At 38.2% G+C, this 19,109-nt stretch overlaps 1 protein-coding gene across 1 annotated transcript; it reads right to left on the bottom strand.

Moving 5' to 3' along the window:
- Positions 1 to 335: 335 nt before the first annotated feature.
- On the bottom strand, positions 336 to 1,043 carry LOC134814359 (uncharacterized). The gene has a single exon (XM_063822456.1). The coding sequence runs from the start codon at positions 1,041 to 1,043 to the stop codon at positions 336 to 338; it is 708 nt and encodes a 235-aa protein (XP_063678526.1).
- Between the last annotated feature and the right edge of the window lie 18,066 nt (positions 1,044 to 19,109).

Raw genomic sequence — 19,109 nt, 5'->3', positions numbered from 1 at the left:
GTTCCTCTGTCTACGATTTGAAGTTTTAGCTTTGGGGGGCCTGTGTGCTGAAGGTGACTTTCCCTGTAGTGCTTTGATAGTGGCTTATCTTCGTAAGATTTTGCTGTTGGGTTTGCTGCACTACGGTAATGCTCGTCGAACCTGCACTTGAGTGGTCTGTATGTTTCCCCACCATAGTTCTCGGTGCAATTGTCTACTTCGAAAGTGATGTGGTAGACGGTGTTTGTTGTGGTGCATTCTCCATCGGTTAAAGCTGCGCATGTTCTGCAGTGTAGCCGTTGTTAATGAGAAGTTGATCTATCATCTTTTCGGAGTACTTCTCTTTTTCTTTGTTGTTAGAGACTGTACATACTCTCAACAGTAGCATTCTTTGTACGTGTTGTATGATGAGAGTTGTAGTGGAGGATGATTGGCTTTTTCTGTGGTTTTCTATAGAGTCTAGAATGTACTATTCCATCTGAGTCGATCTTTATTTCCGTGTTGAGGAAGGGAACAAAGTCGTTCTGATTGTCAGAGTAGTCTACAGTTAGTTTGATAAGTTTGTCAGGGTCTTGTTGTTCGATGAGGTTGCAAAGTTGCTGAGCTTTTCGTTTGTTGGTGGTGGCTCCGTTAAGGTCGTCGTAAAACCTGCTGTAGGTGCAGTGGGCAGTGTTATCCTCAGGTTTACGTAGACGGAAAGTTATTCCAGTTTTCACATCTTGACAGTAGCTAGAATAGTTGCAGGGGTTGGTTCCCATGAACAATCCAAGAAGCTGTAGATAGACTTGATTGTTGTACTTGTAGACAAAATATGACTTTCCTAGGGTTGTCTCTAGTAGTTCTTGTAAATCAGAGAGATGGAGACCGTATGTATTGATTGACTGTCTATTTTCTTTAGCAAATTCCATGACATCTTCTATTGCTGTTAGTACGTTGATGTTGGTGCATAAAGCTTTGACGTCTGCTGTGAAGAGAGTAAAACTCTTCAGATCATTTGGTGTGATGTTTCTAATCCTTCGAAGAAAATCGTGAGTGTTTTTCAAATGTGAAGGTACTAGATTCATCAGACTATCAGAGGAGATAGAATGTGACAGACAAAGCAAAGGATTTTGTGAAAAGGGGAGTTGCAGCCTGAAACAATATGTCTAGTTTTCATTATGTCAGGGTTAAGGGTCTTGATCTGCTCACTTTAAGCATCACTCTTGCAGTAGCGAGGGTGGTGTGATGGCTCATTAACAGGTTAGTGACATCTTGAGGGAGATTACGACTCTTGGCAATGTTCTTGAATGTAGAGTTAACATCGTCTTCTAGAGTTTTAGTTAACTTGTTTATGTACTTTTGTTTGCCCAGTTTATCCTGTAGGTGTTGAAGACCTTCAAATTTCCGTTGCTGACAAAACAGCAGAGTTTGTAGTAATGCCCAAGAAAGATTACATCAGGACAACTACAACTCACCTCGACAATGGAAACGTCTACAAGAAGATCGACATAGGAAAGTCACCCTCAGCACACAGGCCCTCCAAAGCTAAAACTTCAAATCGCTTGAGCATCACTCATCAACAGGAAGATTAAATAAGCCTGATTTCTAGTTGAAAAGAAACCAACACTCAACAACAAAACAGAGTTGAACAATCTAACACAGTTTTTAGTTAAGTGACGTGTAAATAGTAATATTTTCGTTTAAATTTCACTTCTCTGCTCATGCTGTCCATTAATTTCTTTTATCTCTTTTAATCTTTTATCTCCTGTACACGTCACGCTATTCGTTAATTTTCAGATGAGCCCTATTTGATAAAATTTTATCAGTTTTATGTCCATACTTGCTCTGATTTCGTTAAAAACTATTTTACAGTGGATAACTATTTTACAGTTATATATTTTGTTTGAAATAAATTCCGTCGTCAAATTTTGTATGTACATATTGATCGTTATAATTGAATCAATACTATCTTAAAATATGAGTATGACGTAGAAATGTCGATACGTTATTCAGCTATTTATTTCCATTAGAATCTGTCTTCACTGAGTCTATTCAGAAAGAATCAAAAATTTGAATAAAAGAACTATCAAATCGGGAACCGGTCAGGAGGGCGGAAGACGCGTGGGCGGAGGTCGCGTAGGCGGAAGACTTGAGGGCAGAGGACGCAACGGCGGAAGTTTCCTAAAAGGTTGGACACGAGGGCGGAGGTCGCGAGGGCGGAGGTCGATTCCATGATTTGGGCGGAAGTCTCGTAAAACGATCACATGTCCTAAATGCTCGACTGGTAATACTACAAAACCTGAAACATCACACAACGTACTTCAAATTGTATAAATTATATAAGTTATATTCAATCATTTTAGTGGTACTGATTTCGAATTCTTTGTAACTTTAAAAACAAAATACACAGGGTTATAGAGAACGCTTAAAGGTAATATAAATCACAATGTAATCAATCAATTTTGTCAAAACCCGAATAGAATAATATCATGCAATAACATAAACATTTCACATAGCACTCTTTAGCAAATCAATATAGGTTAAAATATCATCCTCGTACGAATGGTAGTTCTGAACTATGCTGAGGATTCTTCTATCCTTGTCGCTGTTGGCCTTCTTCCTCTTAGGCGGCTGCTCTCCAAGCGAATTCGCTAAGATCTTCTTGTCTGTCGAGGACTGTTCCATCTGGACTGCTGCAATGAAATTGTAGATGGTCGGGTTTGCGTGTCCGACTAGAGCAGAGAACTTCTTGTTCCAGGACTCCACCACGTTGTTTGTCCGGTTCATGTTGAAGTGGCTGCGTTCATAGGCATTCCACGTGGACGGAGGGAATTTAGCTCGGCCGGTGCCGGAGGCAGTCGTTAGTCCCTGGATCCAAGTGGTCTGGAAGTATGCCAGGAGATCGTCAATGGCGAGGCCTATCGGTATCTCATCCAGGATTCTGAAAAACGCTTCGATGACGTCCTCGGTGGGGATGAAGGCTAGGAGCATCAGTCTCCGTATCCAGATTCGTGTAGGGGTGTAGTTCTTCTGGCCAGATGAGGGATCTGTCAGGACTTTTTCATACTCCTCCTTGTATCCAAGCCTCCCGACAGCTCTCATGACAGCCTGGCAGATATGAAAGAAGCACCCATCCACTTGGGCTGACTCGAATGTAGACGATAGGGCGTTCCTCAGGGCGAGCTCAAAGTCCACCATGATTCGGTCTGGAGAAAAGGAACCAAGGTTTTTGAGGGCGCCGAACGCTTCCATGTAGATGGGAGTGTCCTTGTGGGTCAGGAGAATGTAGACGCAAGGGAAGCACCAGGTTGAATCCTCCGTGAAGTTCACCATCTCCGCGTGGACAGTCAGTAACTGATAGAACAGCTGCGGTGAGGATGAGAAGGTTGCGTCGATATACCAGCTGCTGCTCTGCTCTAGGGCTGTCAGGTTGTTTTTTGTTGCGAAGATGATGACACGTCGATCGTCCAGGTTGTTGTCGTATTGAAGCATAGGTTCACCGGAGAGGGATCTGCAGTCGTCCTCTTCCAGTTGAAGATCTGCGAGGGATGAAGGTGCTCTGGGTCTAGGGTTTCCGTATCGGCGGGCTCTCTGTGCCCTCTTCTTCACCGCTTGTTCGTTGGGGAGGCGGGCACGTGCATCCTGAGACATGGGACCAGTAACGGAGCAAACGATGTTGTGGTTAGTAGTCATCGTCGTAGCAGCCAGATCCTGGACTTTAGCGAGGACTTCTTTCAATTCACAGTCAGCGATATCAGCGTCGTGGTTATGTATCTGTGTCACTTTCACCAAGGATTCACAAAAAAACGGCGACTTTAAAATACTCCGTATGCACTATGCACTATGCACTATGCATGAACAATGAACATTGTTAACGTCATAGTGGAATAAAGCTTCCTGGGTTCAATCTGCCTCATTGATTTAGACAGTAAACACTTGCACTAGTCTAAGGCGGCCTCTATCTCTCTCTCTCTCTCTCTCATTACGTGAAGGCTAAATCATTATCCACAGTTATGGTACCTTATCCACTAACAAATCATTATCCTTCACTTCACACATTAATCACACAAAACAGTTCACACGCCTAAACTTACCATCCTAAGGATTCAGTAAACATGTTACAAATAACAGGTTACAAGTAAGATGAGTTATATACCACCCGAGCAAGGGCCAAGGACACCAACGTTACTATTCTACTTAGTTATGCTGGGCACCGTGAAGTACCCTGGAACACCTAGAGGAACCCGGACCACTGTGAAGTACCCTGGAGCACCCTGAAGCACGATCTAGGTGCGATCTTTACTCGGACGTGGGCGCCATTGTTAAACAAATGGGGTCCAAATTTTTCGTCTGCTACCGGCATCTCACCCTCGTATTATTCAACAGCCTAGGTTCACATAAACGAGTCTAACAAACAAAACCTGTTCGTTCACCTATCCTTCGAGTCTAGCCTCGCGGCTCGCAACTATTGGCATGCTTTTACATTTTTAAGCATGATCCCAGTGGCATAAAGTGGTTTTCATTCTATAGCACAGTTAATTCAAATTTAAAACAAAACAATAATATCAAATATAAGCTTTAAAGTTATCATCAACTTCACATGCCTCACAGCTTGTCATAGCATCATTCCGATATGTTCCTTCTCCACAAAGCGTTGTGGAAGATAAGAAAATCCCTATAATATAAGTACAGTTCAGATGTTTTACAATAACCCGTGTTTACTTAGCTAGTTTATTTTTACCAGGCTAGATAAGAATATTATTTTTACCAGGCTAGATAAGAATATTATGATCGTTGTTAACTTTTCCAATATACGTACTGTGTACATTCAGCATATCAGCCTGTATCATAAACTGGAGCTCTGGGAAAGTTTTAACAATACTTTTAGTGAATAATCTACTTAATTCCATCATGAGCACAGTACTTGTGGTAAGTATGAACTGCGGTACCTCAAAGGTCACCGTGATTATAATATGACTTACCCTGCCAGAATATCACAATGCAGAACAAAGGCATGAACAACATTCTAAGGATACCAAGCATAAGGTTACTATACTGCACCTTACAAATGTTACTATACTGCACCTTACTGCACCTTACTGCACCTTACTGCACCTTACTGCACCTTACTGCACCTTACATAGTGCTAAGTCTGATTGGCAAGCTGACTGGACTTGGAACGCTAAAGCCAGCTACACTCTTGTTAAGCCTATCTAGTGGTTTACACACTACATCGGACGATGGTGTCGTAGATCTTTCCTTGTGTGCGTGTGAGCTTTTGTTCTGTAGGGTGATATCTCTCCGACCATCAGAGCTGAGATCTTCGCCACCTGAGGAGGTGTAGGATCTATCTTTATGTAGGAAGAAGGGACACAGGGCGTTAATGTGGCCACTGGTCAGAAAACAAGTATTGGCACTAAGCCATCGTTATGGTTATAGGTGTATACTATACAATTGTACATACGGTTTGTGGGTCAACCGGTTTTTTCTCAATACCATTAACTAATCCTTGCTTTAATAGAATAGTGATATTTGTTTTAATGCCTAAGCCCTGCTAAGATCGAAGAAGTACAGGGTATGGGTAGTTCAAGCAAACAACATTTTGTCGTTTACAGAGTTGTTTCATGTGTTTCCTCCAGATTTTCCACTCATTTGGGAAAATTCTGAGTTCTGCCTAGATAGTGGTCCCAATCTACATACTTGTTTAATCTTCTCCTTATCTGTCCAATCTCCATACTTTTTCATTATGTTGATATTGACTACATCCTCATTGACTGTGGGCGATAATAACCCAGACTATTAATGTTTGCTTTATCATATTGTGTAAGTCACATTTCCACGAAAGCAAATCTCCAAATTACCCTGGAGAACCATCTAGGTGCGATCTTTACTCGGACGTGGGCGCCATTGTTAAACAAATGGGGTCCAAATTTTTCGTCTGCTACCGGCATCTCACCCTCGTATTATTCAACAGCCTAGGTTCACATAAACGAGTCTAACAAAACCTGTCCGTTCTCTTATCCTTCGAGTCCAGCCTCGCAGCTAGTGGCCTACTTTTACATTTTTAAGCATGATCCCAGTGGCATAAAGTGGTTTTCATTCTATAGCACAGTTAATTCAAATTTAAAACATAACAATAATATTAAATATAAGCTTTAAAGTTATCTTACCACAGGCTGTTTTGTAAGAGTTTGGTGTTAATCCAACTTTACATGTTGACTATTAATGTTTGCTTTATCATATCGTGTACGTCACACATTTCAGCGAAGGCAAATCTACTAATAACAGTAGATCGTTTCCAAATTCATATTTTCAACAATATTTGGCGCGTGTTATCTATTTCAACATAATCCTACGATAAAAAACTGTGCAATTCCAGTTACGAGGGTTAATGTTTTCGAGGTTTCATTTGCATTTGTGTGTTTTCCAGATAGCAATACAATATAATTTGTCTGAACCAAAGCTGTATGTGTTTTGTGTTTATAATTATGATTTATGGTACATTGTTATTTATTATATTTATATTTTAGGCTGTAACCTTATTAGTTCAATGGAATAAACCTAGCATGCCTTGGTTGCAGCATCGCTTCACTTATAGGTGCATTTAGGGCCCGATGTAATTGCTATGATCAGTTTACTGGTCAACTGGTGTTTCGGTGTCCCTTATTTTGTTTACACTCGGTCACTTGTCAAGGCATGTAAGGTCATTCGGCGATATTTTCTTTAAAATAAAATGATGTATTTGTGTAACAATTTGAAAGTTTATTGATAAAAAAAAGGACATTGGGATCATGTAACTATGAAGGTGATAATCCCGTTCGTTGTTTGCTTGCTGTTATGGAGAACTGTTGAGGGGACCTACCAAGGTAACTATACATCTATTTAGTATTTATGCTCTACATTAAGCAATAATATTACGAGTACAGGCACAGCCTCTTAACACACTTTGCCATTTGTCATGATTTTAAGCTCGACCTCTAAACATACTATGACAATCGGGATAAAAAAGTAAAAAGTGAGTGCTGTCACGTCGGCCGGGTGGTTTAGTGGTTTTAATACATTTGCTTCCCACACGAACGACTGGGGTTCGATTCCCAGTGGGGACCAATTCGGTCGAATGCAGTTCGGCTTTCATTAGAGCTTCGAAAAAACTTTTGGCGAAAAAAATTGAAATTTTCTTTAGTCTCAAAAAAATGTCCATGTGAACAATTTTCGTTTTTTCTAAAAACTACATTTCCCTGTGTTTCAAAAAATTCCGATCATTTTGAGCCAATAAACATTTTTATGATTTTTGGTAATTAGCTAATATAATAAGTAATTACCCAATTATCTGATTGTCTGACATAAACATTTTTCTGATAAAAGTTTTTCTCGTCGATATGATAATCACTTTCTAATTCTATTAATTCCTAACCTCTTACAGTCTTACGATGTTTACAGCTGAAGATATTTGACAAACAAGAAAGGAGGTAAAAAGTGGCAAAAGTGGCCTGACACGTGGAAAATTTTGGAAAAATTGGTCAGCCGAATGAAACCTAAAAATTTAACCTAAAAACTTCATAAATCCTTTGGAACCTTCTTGTGTCCAGTGTCAGTAGATTAATTTTTTTTTCAGACGGATCTGTCTGTACTATCTTTGCACTCTGTACCGCCAATGTCCATATCACGTAAAATATTGACCTTGTAAGGTAATCGTGACGTCACGTTATCCACGACAGTTGGCACGAGTACTGAACAGACTGTGCCTGCAGTCAGGCACGGATTTTTAGCTAGGCACGGCATTTGAAAAGACGTGCCCGACGAGTTGTCACGTATCATTGGCACGCCCTCTAAACACACTACGTGCCTCTGGTCATGACTGTCGTGCCTGTTGGCATTACATCTGATCTGCACTACGACAACAGTCATGGTGACAACAGTCATGGTGACAACAGCCATAGTATGGTCGGGCCCTTAAATTCTGAGAATAAATTATTGGCGACATTCTTACAATTCCTTTACAATTTTGCTAGAACACCTCCTTAAATTCATGATAACATAAATCGTTGCTCAGTAGTCATGAGTTAAACATACAATTAACAGGTTGGTTATCAGTGCATCTAGATGTGGAAATAGAGTGGGATCTAGAGTCGACACCTTTAGAAATTAAAACTAATAGTGAGCGGGGGAGTAACAATGAGGTGGAAGTGCTCTTCTACTCTGCTGAGGGAGAGGAAGCAGGAGCAATCTACCTCTGGTTCACCTCTACTCCAAAATACTACCTCACCTGGTGCGACATATCCTCCACTAACTACCCTGTTAATCCACCCTCTGCTACTGACAATGTGTGGCGTATCACTCTAAACAGAACTGCAGGTGTCAGAGTAGTGATACACTGTAACGAGGTGGAGGTGCTCAACAAACTGATCTCTCAATCAACGTGTAGTAGCAGTGACTGGAGCACGTACTGGAACAGAGACGTGACAAAGATAAAGTTCTGGTCCTCCGGCACAGCATCTGATAACTACAGACCACAACCAGGTGACTAATAACAACAAGCATTGGTTTAAAAAAGTAACAAATAATTATAAATTAACCACCTTGCTGATTCTCTCGTAAGCTCGTGATTACGTGTTTTCTGTCTAAATTTCAAGTCTGTTATTTAACATATATAACACATATATAGGATATGGGAAATAGGATAGTTAGCATATTGTTATTTATAACTTAATAGAAGTGGTCATAATTTTATCAATTACTGTTTTCCGAATGAGATAAAATCACATTATTTGAACACTGAAGGCAGAGTTATAATCATATTGGCGATAGCGTATTGAAAAATAGCTAACCATAATTTAGAAATATTGCATATTTTGTAGTAGACATCATGGAGACAAGCCATTTTCAGCTACTAAAGGTTGAAACAATTATCAATTGAAAACTGATGTCTTACAAAATATCTTGAACATAACCACTAAGGTATTTTACCAAACAAACTCAAAACTGTTTTGGTTTAATATTTATTTTGCAGAGTTTAAACAGTATGTGCATTGTGCAATGGGCTTCATAGTTTGTTGATGAGGCGAATTTTTAGCGTTAACCCTAATGACTGATAACAATTTGAATTGATATTGGGCTTAGAATCAAGAAGGCAAATTTGTGGTACGAAAATACAAGAACCATAAGAGTCTGGGTGGTAATAATTCTATCAAAAAACCGTGGAATATACTTATATAATAACGATTTTCTTATCTTCAACTACAATTTGCCAGTTATAAAGTTATAATTCCAGAGCCGTGTGGAGAAAGGACATATCGGAATGATGCTATGACAAGCTGTGAGACATGTGACGCTGGATTGACACCAAACTCTGACAAAACAGCCTGTGGTAAGATAACTTTAAAGCATATATTTAATACTATTCTTATGTTTTAAATTTGAATTAACTGTGCTAGATAGAATAAAAATTCTTCCTCACAATAACTTCTAAATAAGGTAGTTCAAAGAATTGTTGCTTAACGATTTCCTAATTCTGCAGAGCCATGTCCAGCTGGAAGATACAAGAACATCGACATGAACACATGTGAAGAATGTCCTGATAACACGATCAGTTCAGAAGGAGCAGCCTTGTGTACAACTTGTGAACTTGGTCAGGAACGAAACTCAGGGAGAACTGTGTGTGGTAAGAATTGTTAACAGGAACCGAGCTGAGATGATAATTTTTATTATATATAATAGATGGGCAAAGATATGGTAAGGGTTAAGACGGGATAAGGATAAGGCGCCAGATAGGACTAAGAATCAAGAAGGCAAATTAATGGTACGAAAATACAAGGACCATAAGGGCGTAAGAGTCTGGGTTGCAATAATTTCGTCGAAAACTGTGGAATATGTGGATATTTAATTTGTCACATAGTGTTTAAATAATGTTATTGTAAAACATCTGAATTGTACTTAAATACAATAACAATTTTCTTATCTTCCACTACGATTTGCCAGTTGTAACGTTATAATTCCAGAGCCGTGTGGAGAAGGAAAATACCGGAATGATGCTATGACAAGCTGTGAGACATGTGATGCTGGATTGACACCTAACTCTGACAAAACAGCCTGTGGTAAGATAACTTTAAAGCTTATATTTATTTAATATTATTGTTATGTTTTAAATTTGAATTAACTGTGCTATAGAATGAAAAAACGAGGATATTGGTACTCACAATAACCTCTTAAAAAGGTAGTTCAAACGAATTGCTGCGTAAAGATTTCCTAATTCTTCAGAGACATGTCCAGCTGGAAGCTACAAGAACATTGACATGAACACATGTGAAGAATGTCCTGATAACACGATCAGTTCAGAAGGAGCAGCCTTGTGTACAGCTTGTGAACTTGGTCAGGAACAAAACTCAGTGAGAACAAAATGTGGTAAGAATTGTTAACAAGGACCGAGCTGAGGTGATTATATCTATATAGATGGGTAAAGATATGGTAGGGGTTAAGATTGGATAAGGATAAGGCACCAGATAGGGCTAAGAATCAAGAAGGCAAATTCATGGTACGAAAAGACAAGAACCGTTAGGGCGTAAGAGTCTGGGTTGCAATAATTTCCTCGAAAAACTTTGGAATATGTGGATATTTAATTTGTCACACATTGCTTAAATAATGTTATTGTAAAACATCTGAACTGTACTTATATAATAACAATTTTCTTATCTTCCACTAAGATTTGCCAGTTATAACGTTATAATTCCAGAGCCGTGTGGAGAAGGAACATATCGGAATGATGCTATGACAAGCTGTGAGACATGTGATGCTGGATTGACACCAAACTCTGACAAAACAGCCTGTGGTAAGATAACTTTAAGCTTATATTTAATAATATTATTATGTTTTAAATTTGAATTAACTGTGCTATAGAATGAAAACAGAGGATATTGGTAATCACAATAACGTCGTAATAAGGTTAGGTAGTTCAAACGAATTGCTGCTTAAAGATTTCCTAATTCTTCAGAGCCATGTCCAGCTGGAAGCTACAAGAACATTGAAATGAACATGTGTAAAGAATGTCCTGATAACACGATCAGTTCAGAAGGAGCAGCCTTGTGTACAGCTTGTGAACTTGGCCAGGAACGAAACTCAGGGAGAACAAAATGTGGTAAGAATTGTTAATCTAAGACGAGTTATCTCCGTTTCTCAGAATATTGCTTATTTTCTCAATTTAAATAGATGAAAATGAATTCTACAGTTACGTGATTATATCACATAACTGATTATGATAGTATAACTAATCACGGACGGGCGTTGATCATGCATACAAACTGGACACGGACAATAATACAAGTACAAATTACACACCGTAAAGGGAATTATTGCTCCACAGTCGGTCGTTTTATTGTTAGATTTCACATGATTGAGTTAGAAACATATAGAAAACGTATTGGCTACTTTAATAATAGCCACTCAAACAAGAAGAGAACAAAGAATTCAGTAATACACTCCACACCCGTTCAAAACTCATTCAAACCACATCACATATGTCTTGCTTTTATGTACTATTATTTCGTCCTTGTTATGTTACTCTGTTTTACCACCTGTATTTTGGAAAACCCACCTACAAATCCTGCTAAATTGATACAGCTTATTAAATCTCCACTCCTACTAAATATTAACAGTCTTGGTAATTTACTTTGCAATTTCTACCTTGTTATCTTTGGTATTGCAATTAGACGTACAATGAGTAGCTTATCTATTAGAGGTAAAACACTACATACGTTGTTTGTTAAATACAATCCCAAACGAGGCTTAATCCCATATCTACAAAATATAACTGCATCACTTTACCTTTGGATACTACTCATAAACTTTCTCCTTATCTTTATTTGTAACCCTAGCATGAAAAATCCAGGACCCCCGGGAAACTGCTCAGTTTTTTATTGTAACGTTCAGGGCTTGATCCCTTTTGGTGAACTTGGAGATGCAAATTCCACTCTCCACTCTACAAAAATTCACGAACTAAACCATTTTATTTATATCAATAAACCAGATATTGTAGTTTATAATGAAACATGGTTAAAGGACAATATCCATGATAGTGAAATCATCTCGACAGCTGATTACAAAGTATTTAGACTTGACCGTTCTAGCTTTACTCATCCCCCGGACCCCCAGAATAGTCGGAAATTCAGAGTAAATGGGGGTGGTGTCCTTATTGCCATAAAACATTGTCTTGACATAGAATCTAAAATCATTCCTGTCAAATGTAGAGCCGAGATTTTGAGTATTGAGCTTTCTGACAAGTTAGGAAGAAAATCCATATTTAGCACGTTCTACAGAGTTGGCACACTTGGCAATGATAACCATGATAGAGTCAAGCAATACCTACATAACATCCGTAGGCGTAGAAGAGTACAGAGCATTACCTTGGTTGGTGATTTGAATATGCCCCAGGTCAGATGGGATGAGGGCTCCTCCTCTGTTCCTATTGAACAAGCATTCATTGATACGTTTAATGATTTATCTTTACAGCAGCTGGTAACAGACCCTACACATTACAGGGGAAATGTTCTAGATGTAGTTTTGACGGATAAGCCAGAAATTATATCAGAACTAATTGTTGACAGTAAACATGGTATTTGTGAGTCGGATCACTATGCGATAAGATTTGACATAAGACTTAACGCTAGAAAGAAAAAGTCTACCAAACGATAAATCTATAGCTTCAAAACGGCCAATTGGACCAATTTAAATAATGCACTGAATTCTGAAAACTGGGAACATCTACTTAGTGGTAAACCAGTCGAAGAGGCCTGGTCAGTTTTCAATACTATTTTCACTTCTCATTGTAATTCACATATTCCTAAGATATCTGTCTCCGATGAATTTCAACCCCCATGGTTTGACTCAGATGTCTTTGATTTATGTAGAAAAAAGGAGCGACTACATGACGAATGGAAACAGTCTTCTAATCCAAAAAAATATTTAAAATTTTCCAAAGCTAGGAGGGATTTTAAAAATCTCGTTGATGCAAAATTGGACGCAAACTTTGAAGATGATGATAACAGAAATCTCATTAACAAAAAGTTCTGGTCTTTTGTGAAATCTAAATCAAACTCTAATCGCATTCCTGAAACAGTCAGCTACAATGGTTGCCTACGGTCCGATCCGCAAGGACAGTGTGAGTTATTCAATAAATATTTTAACGAACAGTTTACAGAGGGTAGTGATTTTGATATAGATATTGACTTTTCCAGCGACCGTGATTTTCAGGTCAATTTCGACACTTGTAAAATCAAAGGTTTACTTGAAAATATTGATCCAAGTAAAGCGCAAGGGGCCGACAATATCCATGGAAGAATTTTAAAGTACTGTTCAGTGAGCCTGTCTAAGCCTCTTGCTATCCTTTTTGAAGCCTCTTATAAAACTGGATGTATTCCAGCAGATTGGAAAATGGCAAACGTTGTTCCAGTTCATAAAAAAGGCTCTAAAATTGAAGTTAACAACTATAGGCCAATTTCTCTGACAGGCATTATTATGAAAGTTTACGAAAAAGTAATCCGGGATGAATTGCTCAATCGATGTGAACATCTTATTGATCAACGTCAACATGGTTTTATGAGTAGGAAATCATGTACAACTCAGCTAGTAAATTTCTGTGACAGCTTAGCCCTATCTCTCAATGACAATGTTCGCACTGACATAATATACTTTGATTTCCAAAAAGCTTTTGATTCTGTCAACCACGACATAATTCTGTTGAAGCTCAAAGAACAATATAACATTGATGCATCTCTACTGAGATTCTTCAAGTGCTACCTTGAAAACAGATACCAAAGGGTTGTCATTGGAAATAAAATGTCTGCTCCCTGTCAGGTTAGATCAGGTGTCCCCCAGGGCTCAATTTTAGGGCCTACTTTATTTATACTTTTTCTTAATGACATTACAGAGGATTTGTCACCGGAAACAAATATAACCATGTATGCTGATGATACAAAAATATGGCGTAGAATCACGTCCCAGGATGACCATTGGCTGCTCCAGCGGGATATTAACAGTCTTCAAAATTGGGCTCATCATAATAAGATGGTGTTTCACCCTTCAAAAAGTCACGTTCTTTCTATTACCCGAGCATATTCTATGAATCGTAGTGTTAATTTTGTGTACTCAATGAATGAAACGGCTATCGAATACACAGACATTGAGAAAGATCTTGGAGTACATATCAATAATAAGTTAGATTGGTCACATCACTGTGATATGATATACTCTAAGGCTAGTCAGAGGTTAGGCCTTCTAAAAAGAACATGTTACTTCACCAAGAACACTAAAAAACGTCGGGCCTTCTATCTATCTCAGGTTAGAAGTCATTTCGAACACTGCACAATTGTCTGGCGGCCTCATTCAGAAACCTCGGTGGAGAAACTTGAATCGATACAAAAAAGAGGTATCAAGTGGATCCTTAATGATATTTACTTGAGCCTTAGGGACAAAAAAAGTTATTTCATAGCGTGTAAGGAACTAAATATCCTTCCACTCTCGGTAAGGTTTGATTACAAGGATATATTATATTTTCATAATATTTTTTATGACATGTCAGTTGTGACATTTCCACCTTACTTACGACGTTTCATGGGAAGTAGGTTAAGGCGATCACATCTAGACGATCTCAGTATGATTAGTGACATTTCTCCTCAAGTTCCACAAAACCTTACGTCAAGCCAGACCAGATGTTCAGGCATATCTAAGTCTTACTTTTACAGAGCACACATTCTTTGGAATAAACTCCCTTATGAATTAAGGGAAATCTCAAGGCCATCCGTGTTTAAAACCCATTTAATTAAGTACCTATGGACAGTTCTAAACGACCATATAACATCCTCTGACAGTTAAACAATTTACCTTAATGTAACTATATTGTCTAAATATAAATTGATAAAAAGTATAATTAATAAAATATGTTAAATAAAGTGTGTTTATAATTATGATTTATGGTACATTGTTATTTATTATATTTATATTTTAGGCTGTAACCTTATTAGTTCAATGGAATAAACCTAGCATGCCTTGGATGCAGCATCGCTTCACTTATAGGTGCATTTAGGGCCCGATGTGATTGCTATGATCAGTTTACTATCAAATAACGGAGTAGTTCGCTGTTTATTAGTCTCATGATTGAAATACTGATATCTGGATATTATCCGGTTGGAAGAGACAAGGACAAGTGAAACAAGGAAGTTCTTAACTTCCTTGTTTCACTTGTCCTTGTCTCTTCCAACCGGATAATATCCAGATATCAGGATCAGTTTACTGGTCAACTGGTGTTTCGGTGTCCCTTATTTTGTTTACACTCGGTCACTTGTCGAGGCATGTAAGGTCATTCGGCGATATTTTCTTTGAAATGAAATGATGTATTTGTGTAACAATTTGAAAGTTTATTGATAAAAAAAAACAAGGACCGAGCTGAGATGATTATATCTATATAAATATCTCCGGGATTTCGACGCGGGATCATATTATCACTCAGCCCGGCCCGCTGTTAGATAAACATCTCAAGGTGATATCATCCCGCCCCGGAAATTTGTATAAACCCGGCCCGCTTTTTAGTCGTAACTGATGTTTATCATTCAATTCTCCGACTTACAATAATCAATGATACTGCTGATTAGAACTCGATAATAGTAGAACAGTTAGACGCGCGATCACGTGGGCGCGTCACGTGCGTACCACGTGCCACCAATAGCATACGCCAAGTCTATACCACGTGACACGAAAGCGCACCACGTGATCGTAACCGTCCACTTCTTTTACACGCAAATTCCTGGGAACGTTGCCAAAGCAGCTAATTCTTGGAATTTCTCCAACGCGTGGCGTGAGAAGTTGGCGACTAGCCAGCTACCCTTGTAGTTGTCCGTGCCCTAAAAATAGTATTGTTTTGCTTGCTCTCCTTCCAGCTCTTGTTCCTGCTAACGTTCAAGCTATTGCTCCACTATGACAGATCGGTTTGACATTCAGATTGATGAACTGCTTTCCAATCGTGTTCCGGACAGTACAGTTAGAGTCAACAACTGGGCTCTAAACAAATTTAATTCTTGGCTTCAGTCATCCAGATTTGCTCGTGACTTCAATGACTTTGACCAAATTCCTGTTCAACGACTCTTCTAAAGTATAAATCCCTTGTCGAAATCGCCGGAGATAATTATAATCCATAAACACTTCACGCTCAGGGCTAAATAAATGTAATCCCTCAGCTGGCGCTTCGGGATTACATATTAACACAAAACTCGTGCGCTGCGTGCACTCGTATGTGTTTATCAGATCATCCCGCTAGCGCGGGATGATCTGTTATATAAACCCTTTGCGTGGCGGGTTTATGTTATTATAGATGGGTAAAAATATGGTAAGGGTTAAGACAGGATAAGGATAAGGCGCCAGATAGGGCTAAGAATCAAGAAGGCAAATTCATGGTACGAAAAGACAAGGACCATTAGGGCGTAAGAGTCTGGGTTGCAATAATTTCGTCGAAAAACTGTGGAATATGTGGATATTTAATTTGTCACATAGTGTTTAAATAATGTTATTGTAAAACATCTGAATTGTACTTAATAATAATAATAATAACGCTTTATTTGTATACCGCTTAGGCCGTATAAGCGACCAAAGTCCAAAAAATGGAGTTGATACTGGCCAACAAAGCGGTGCAGATAAATTTACCTTAGTAGTCCCTTTTCTAATCAAAAATTCAAATTTATAAATTGTAGATTGATCTTAAAGTCCTGCGTCCATGACTACTGAATCACCAAAAATACTGTTCGCACATACAGGATAGGCTTGATGAAATAGATGGGTCTTGAGAGCCTTCTTGAAAACATCTAGTCGAGAGATGGAGCGTAGTGAGTAGGGAAGTGTATTCCAGATTTTAGGAGCAGTGTGTTATATAATAACGATTTTCTTATCTTCCACTAAGATTTGCCAGTTATAACGTTATAATTCCAGAGCCATGTGGAAAAGGAACATATCGGAATGATGCTATGACAAGCTGTGAGAGATGTGACACTGGATTAACACCAAATTCTGACAAAACAGCCTGTGGTAAGGTATATTTAATATTATTGATAATATGTTTTAAATTTGAATTAACTGTGCTATAGAATGAAAACCGAGGATATTAGTACTCAAAATAACTTCTTAATAAGGTAGTTAAAACGAATTACTGCTTAAAGATTTCCTAATTCTTCAGAGCCATGTCCAGCTGGAAGCTACAAGAACATTGAAATGAACATGTGTAAAGAATGTCCTGATAACACGATCAGTTCAGAAGGAGCAGCCTTGTGTACAACTTGTGAACTTGGCCAGGAACGAAACTCAGGGAGAACAAAATGTGGTAAGAATTGTTAACAAGGACCGAGCTGAAATGATTATATCTATATAGATGGGTAAAGATATGGTAGGGGTTAAGACGGGATAAGGATAAGGCGCCAGATAGGACTAAGAATCAAGAAGGCAAATTAATGGTACGAAAAGACAAGGACCATTAGGGCGTAAGAGTCTGGGTGGCAATAATTTCGTCGAAAAACTGTGGAATATGTGGATATTTAATTTGTCACATAGTGTTTAAATAATGTTATTGTAAAACATCTGAATTGTACTTAAATATAATAACAATTTTCTTATCTTCCACTAAGATTTGACAGTTGTACCGTTATAATTCCAGAGCCGTGTGGAGAAGGAACATATCGGAGTGATGCTATGACAAGCTGCGAGACATGTGACGCTGGATTGACACCAAACTCTGACAAAACAGCCTGTGGTGAGATAACTTTAAGCTTATATTTAATATTATTTTGATGTCTTAAATTTGAATTAACTGTGCTATAGAATGAAAAACGAGGATATTGGTATTCACAATGACCTCTTAAAAAGGTAGTTCAACCGAATTGCTGCTTAAAGATTTCTTAATTTTGCAGAGCCATGTCCAGCTGGAAGCTACAAGAACATTGAAATGAACACGTGTAAAGAATGTCCTGATAACACGATCAGTTCAGGAGGAGCAGCCTTGTGTACAGCTTGTGAACTTGGCCAGGAACCAAACTCAGGGAGAACAGAATGTGGTAAGAATTGTTAACAAGGACCGAGCTTAGATGATTATATCTATATAGATGGGTAAAGATATGGTAGGGGTTAAGACGGGATAAGGATAAGGCACCAGATAGGGCTAAGAATCAAGAAAGCAAATTTGTGGTACGAAAAGACAAGAACCGTAAGGGCGTAAGAGTCTCAAGAAAACAACAATTTCAAGAAAACAACAATTTTATTTAGTATCAATTAAAGCAGACAAAAATATATTTCATATATATATAACTAGCACGAACGTTAGATCAGATATCTTAGGGGACTTGGAGTAGCAAGAGATTGACTAGAAGGTATATAACTTTTACAAAGATACGTCGAGAAGAATCCAGGGTGATACAGGATCGGAGAGTGCAGACCAAAAGTTTACGCACCCACCTTTGCCTCTTGAGTTCTTGGTTGGATAGAAATTTATGCAAACTTGGTCGTTTATACTCCAAGTCCCTTTCTTAAAAGAAGTAGTATTAACTATGTCTAGAGTTAGCTTCGTTCAATAATAACAATATTAATATAATCAATATCAATACCAGATAAACCTACCGAATAAATTATTAAATGTCAATAAATTCATTCCGATAAAAAATTTTATAAATTTAGATATTTAACTTATCTAAAAACATTACAACAAATGGTTAAAAAGCGCCCAAAATCGATTTGAAAGATTTTCTGTCCATAGTACAATCATGATAGTAATAGTAAGTGTGTGCCGCTGCAATTAGATTTTATTACTGCAATTTAAAATTGTTTGGAGTCCAAGTATCTTTTAAGTCAGCTGCCTGTGCTTGTATTAATAGTGCTTTGGTTCTCAGTTTTATCAAGCTAATGGACGTTTCTAAGCAATTGCTTGAAGTTAAAATTTTTTTATGAACAGCGTTCCAAAGCTTGGCTGCACTAAACAAAAAGGTATTTGATTTATTTAGGAGAATAACCATTAGACTCGTTGCACGGTTTGAAATGTTGATAGCCTCATAAAGGGAGTATGGGCAGTGGTACTTGATAATCTTAGAGAATTTTAAAATACAGTGATATTTGTACAAGTTTTGAGCCGTAAG

The sequence above is a fragment of the Bolinopsis microptera genome, chromosome 4, assembly GCF_026151205.1.
Source record: "Bolinopsis microptera isolate Bmic1 chromosome 4, MBARI_Bmic_1.0, whole genome shotgun sequence".
Taxonomy (NCBI): domain Eukaryota; kingdom Metazoa; phylum Ctenophora; class Tentaculata; order Lobata; family Bolinopsidae; genus Bolinopsis; species Bolinopsis microptera.
The sequence above is the reverse complement of the archived record's forward strand: the minus strand, read 5'-3'. Positions and strand labels throughout refer to the sequence as shown.